This window comes from Pinus tabuliformis, chromosome X (assembly GCF_031772625.1).
Source record: "Pinus tabuliformis cultivar Carrire ecotype Pingquan chromosome X, CPIR1, whole genome shotgun sequence".
NCBI classification, from domain to species: Eukaryota; Viridiplantae; Streptophyta; class Pinopsida; order Pinales; family Pinaceae; genus Pinus; species Pinus tabuliformis.
The window spans coordinates 1,318,161,607-1,318,167,481 of record NC_142308.1 but is presented as its reverse complement, the minus strand read 5'-3'; the positions used below and the strand labels follow the sequence as shown (position 1 = coordinate 1,318,167,481).

Below are 5,875 nucleotides of genomic sequence, written 5' to 3'. Positions count from 1 at the left end.
TAATAGTTTAATATCATAAATTAATAACACTAATTACCAATTATATTATGAAAAATTCCAAGGGTTAATATTCACATTGGGTTAATTTTCTATGATTTTTTAAAAAACAATATTTTCTAATTTCTATTTTTTTATAAAAATATTCGCCCAAATTTTATAATATACAATTATTTTATTTTAAATTTCACTAACATGGTATAGAGAGTGTATATAAAATCATTATAAATGTGAATAATTTTACAAATACAGAGAGTGTATATAAAATCATTATAAATGTGAATAATTTTACAAATACATCAATAAATATTTTATAGTTTGCATCTTAAGTACTAGTGAATTTGACCAAATTTTTTTAAACTTAAAGATAATTTTTCATTCTGAAAATTTTGGCGGAATCACATATGGCCAAGCAACTTTACATCAAATTCATTTGACTCTTTCCATGGTTTGCCCTAGACGAAAGACGTGAAAATTTCAAAAATAATATGTTTCCGGCCTATATTCAACAGCTAATTAATTTGATAACTAACTCAAACTAAGTACACAACATAGTTATCAAGTTCGAATTCGAATCCGAATTCCATATGATACAATAAAAATTAGAATAGAAAATTTTTAATTCGAAAAACATTAACATTTTAAAAATTATCATTTTAAAAAATTTCTTGTCGTAACATGATATTTTCAGTCAATTTTTTTTAAATTAATTTTGAATTTTGAATAAAATCCAATAAATTAGATAATATAATAACTTTACAAATACAATTCACCAAAAAAAATTTCCTTTAATACTTCTTTATTTCTAAATTTAAATCTAAAATATTTTTCTAATTTTAAAATTGATTTATCAAAAATCCTTAGTAATAAATATAAACATTTTTAAAAATCGTCATCTCAAAATTAACATCTATTGCAAATTAACAAACTCTTACAAATTCAATGTAACACATACTTCTTTTCTTATTTAATAGTTTTTTAACCCATAAAAACAATAATAAAATTAGAAATTATAAACTTTCCTATTCCACTCTGATTTTCTGATTTTCCAGTGTCTTTCCTTGGCCCGGATGCCATCCTACCACTATTTGTTCCACCATTCACATTCTCTCGTAGTGAATGAACACTCTGCTCCGTCTACGTAAACCACCCACCACAGATTTTGACGCGTTTAATTTTTCATTTAACCATCGTTGAAAACCGAATCGAATTTCATCGAATAATACGGTATTCGTATCGAATGGGCGAATTTTCGAATTTTTTAGCCCGATTCGGGCGAATTTGGTAACTATGGTACACAGTTAAAAAGGAAAAACATAGTTCAAATTTTGATCGAAGAAAATATTCATCATTGCGGGTCCAGTGCGGCCCTATATATTGGACTCGAGAGACACATTTGCATTTACATTGCTTAACGTTTTTCTTTAGTGTGAGACTCAGTGATTTAGTTTTTCATCTTCTCACTGTGTTCTTGAAAACGTAGAGTGTAAATCCAGAATGAGGTTTATAAATCTTAATGTTGTCACATTTCTAGTAATGTTGTTGTTTCTGCAGCATTCAGGCAAAGGTTATGTCGCTGCTGCGACAGCTTGTTACAGTACCATTTATAGTTTTGGAGATTCCCTGGCGGATACGGGGAATTTGTTAGCAGCAGCTATTGCTTCTGGGGCTGCTGCTAATGTTACTGCAGGTAAGCTGCCTTATGGCGAAACATATTTTGGGAAAGCAACGGGCCGTTACTCGGACGGACGACTGATAGTTGATTATATCGGTATGCAACTCAAAACCTATATAGAGAGATATAGAGATCTTTCTTATTTGTTTTTAGAAATAGAGATATTCATGACTTCTCATTCATGGGGTTAGTTTCTTTCTTTTTGATCTTGTAAATTTTGTTGGTTGGCCAGCACAAGATGCAGGTCTGACGTTCTTGGATCCGTATCTCGATATTGCAAACACTTCAACCTTCCCCGACGCGGGTGTCAACTTCGCAGTGGCTGGAGCCACAGCCTTGGACCCTGATTTCTTCAAAGCGAGGAATATATGGCCGATTCCGACTCCCTTTTCACTCGACACTCAGATTCAGTGGTTTCAATCGTACAAACCAATGTTTTGCGCGAACTTCAAAGGAGGTGCTGCTGCTTCATTCTAATTCTTCGCTGTTTTGTTTTCGGATTTAATGTTGGAAATAGTAATTACTGCGGCATTAAGAGATAATTCAGATTTAGAGGGTGGGTTAACTGAGTTAAGTATGTTGATGGAGTTAAGTAATATTTTAGCGAAATGATGGAGTTAAGTAATATTTTAGCAAAAATTTAATCAATTTTGTGTGATGAACTGAAAAACCAGAATTAGCTTTATCCTACTGTTTCTGTGTGTTAAATTTTGTGGCTTACCTCTCCTGTCTTTCCATCAAATTTACCATATCTGTTTTGTTTTTGGATTTAATAATCTCTTTTGTTTAATCTCTTTTGTTTATGTTTATTAAAGCTCTGAATAGTTCTCAATCAACTGAATCGCTGGATTGAGAGTTGTTGCTTGTTTTCCCTGCTCTCATGAAATGAACAAATTTTGTAATGTAGACTGTAACCAGCATTTTGAGAATGCATTATTTCTGATGGGGGAAATCGGAGGAAACGACTACAACTATCCATTCTTTCAGAATCGGTCAATGGACGAAGTGTCTACCTTCGTCCCTTCAGTTGTGGCCAAGATCGAAGATGCGCTGCAGGTGAGTATGGGTATTAATATTTTCGTTTCCTTTTGTATCCTACAAGAGTTTATTCAACATAAATACAAAGATTTTATTCAACATATTTGGAGGGTTATGTTAAATGCATTTCTCCATGTGAAGTAGTGAAGTAATTGCGTTGAAGGGTATTTCGCTCGATATATGATCCTAAATCGAGAATTTAGTTATGGATTAGAGGAGAAATTAAATCTTCTATGTAAATAGTTATATTTTCTTAAATTAATGAGTCATTAGTCTAGAATAATGAATGGGTTTCAATCTTCTATGTAAAAAGTTATATTTTCTTAAATTAATGTGAGACATTAGTCTAAATGATTAATGGATGGAATCAATGTATTTGGATGTAATCGAATCTTCGGAGAGATTTCAGGATCTATGGGATTCTAGGAAAGATTATAGGATTTTAGTGATTTTTAGGAGTCAGATTAGGATCTGAACCTAATCCAGAACTTTTTGGGTTGCTTATACATTGCAAGTAATGGAAAACGAAAGCGAGTGGCCAATTACACGAAGACCAGGCCAAAAGGTGTACAAGAAAGTGTAAATAAGAAATAGATTCCGAGTATAAATTGTATGTACACATTGTTTGATTGAAACTTGATGAAACAATTCTTATGCTTATATTGTTTCTGTGAATATGACAGTGTGATGAAATATGTTTTCTATATACGGTGGATTCAATGAATTCTAGTTCTGTGGATGTGGCAGTGAAGATGGATTAGAGTGTTAATCTCTTGGTAAAATGGATTCTGGTCATAAGCTAACTGTGAGTCTCCACTGAGTTTGATGAAGCATATGGGGATTTCGCCCAAGGATCTGCGCTGAAGGAAATGGGTATTCCAATGGTGTAATAATATGAATTGGGTATTCATATTATTAAATATGTTTTGCTTATCCTCCATGATTCTCATGAAGTTAAATTGAAATTTTTTGTTATTGTGAATAAATCAAACATATATATGGTTTGGACTGCGAATGCACAGAGATTCGTGGCGTAGAGAAATGAATTTGTTGAAAGAGTGAATTTGTCTGCATCATTACCACATATATTGGTTTTTAAATTAGCTTTTAGATTGATTACGTAAATTACATTATCTACTTATTATTACAGACATTGATTACACAAATTAGATTATCTACTTATTATATTGAGAATTTGTTTCAGACGTTGATTACTGTGGGCGGAGCAAAGAAGATTTTATGGGAAAACAACTTGCCCATTGGCTGCTCCCCGTCGTATTTAACACTATACACTCCATCTGGAGAACCAGTGGACAACATAGGGTGCATGCCGAGGTTTAACAGTTTCTCCAAAACGGCGAATGATGTTCTGCAAGCCGCAGTGACAAAACTGCAAGGACAATATCCGCAAGTCAAATTTGTTTTTGCAGACTTTAACGGGGCAGCCCTCAAAATTTTGAACTCTCCACAGGATTTTGGTAAGGAGAAGTATTTAATTTGTTGGACGTTAATGATTTTTTTTTTGTAGGGGAGGCTTATTTCACATCTTAGTGTAGTTTAGTATAGTTTAGTATGATTAAGTGTGTCAGTAGGTTATTGAAGTTGAAATTTTTTGAACTCAATTATTTTAGTTTGTAGAATTTATTTTGTTGGTCGTTAATGAATTTTTTTTGGAAAGTTTATTTTACATTTCAGTGTAGTTTAGTATGATTAAGGATGGCGGATCATTATTCAAGTTGAAATTTTATTAGATAGATTAAAATTAAAAAATTAAAAGTAAACAAAATTAAATAACTATATAAAATATTTAAGTAATATTCACATTTAAGTAATATTCACCAGTAAGAAAATTATCCAATAATATTTATCAAAAAAAAATTACCTTTACATTCATATTAGATCTCTATTTAAAATAAATCTAAACGAATTATTTTAAATCCCAACAAACATATTAAAAAAAATAAAAAATTAATTAATTTCCTTCATTCCTTTTCCGTCCATTTTGTTGAGTTGATTGGAATAGATAATTGGTGCATCTATGCGTGCATCAGGGTTGCAGGATAATGTGTTACAAGCTTGTTGTGGAACGGGTGGTAAATATAATTACAATCCGAGCGTAACATGCGGCGCAGCAGGAGCATCTCTGTGTACAAATCCTGGACAGTATTTCAACTGGGACGGAATTCATTTGACTGACGCCACTTACGGACATATATCGAAATTGTTTCTTGACGGCACATTCACATCGCCTAGTCTCCAGACTCTCTGTACGACGGGACCTATATAGTTGGGAACTATATAATTGTAAACGTTATAAGTCTCATCGCCAACTACAGCCTTTAGAATTATGATGTTTAAAATCAATTTATAATAATCTTACAGTGTCACGTAACCAATAAAGACACTGTAACCAATAAAATCATAAAATGCAGAAGTATCAATAACACATTTTAATAATAATATAAGATCGTATGCTCAACGAGTTTTTCTCTGTGAACATCGATCTCAGTTTTTGTCTGTCCCTTCTCCATTTCTTCGAAATCAAGTGACACTCTGTTGCCAACATGAATTATATATTTCAGGGTTGTGAATGTTTAGACTGCAATTTACTTTTGATTTGCTTGACATGTCACTCAAAGGGATTTCCTATTCAATGGAGTTTGACAGACCCTTATGACTCTTCTACGCAGGGTTACATTTAAAATACTGATCATTTTTCTTATTCACTTTCAAAAACCAGCCATGGCTCTGGTTAATGACGCTTCCACAAGTGTGTTTTGGTTTTAATTTTATTTCTCCTCTTGCACCTTCCCACAAGATAATATTGCCTACTTTTATTCCTCTATATCAAGTTTGGAAAATGTTACTAAATTATAATTTGGGTTGTCGCATTGTCTTGCGTATTAAGTTTGAATGGAAAAAATAGAATATATTTTTAAGATGGATGAGTTTTACTTATTATTTTTTGTTAGGGTTTGTTTATTTTTAGAGTTTGTAAGATAATTTATAAAAGGAAAAGGTATAATTTAAAAAAAAAAAAAATATTGAATTTTACTAATGCCATTCAACAAGATTGAAAAACTTGGGGTCAAGATCATACTAAAAATCCATGCTATCCATCTATTTGCAAAACCAAAACCTTCCAAAACAGCGCGGAGATAATCC

General features: G+C 32.0%; 1 protein-coding gene across 1 annotated transcript; it reads left to right on the top strand.

Moving 5' to 3' along the window:
- Positions 1–1,533: 1,533 nt before the first annotated feature.
- Positions 1,534–4,997, top strand: LOC149144940 (GDSL esterase/lipase At5g45910-like). Its single transcript, XM_089452315.1, has 5 exons — positions 1,534–1,768; positions 1,905–2,117; positions 2,571–2,728; positions 3,915–4,188; positions 4,762–4,997. Exons 1-5 carry the CDS (start codon positions 1,534–1,536, stop codon positions 4,995–4,997), a joined length of 1,116 nt encoding a protein of 371 aa, XP_089308441.1.
- The last annotated feature ends 878 nt before the right edge of the window (positions 4,998–5,875 follow it).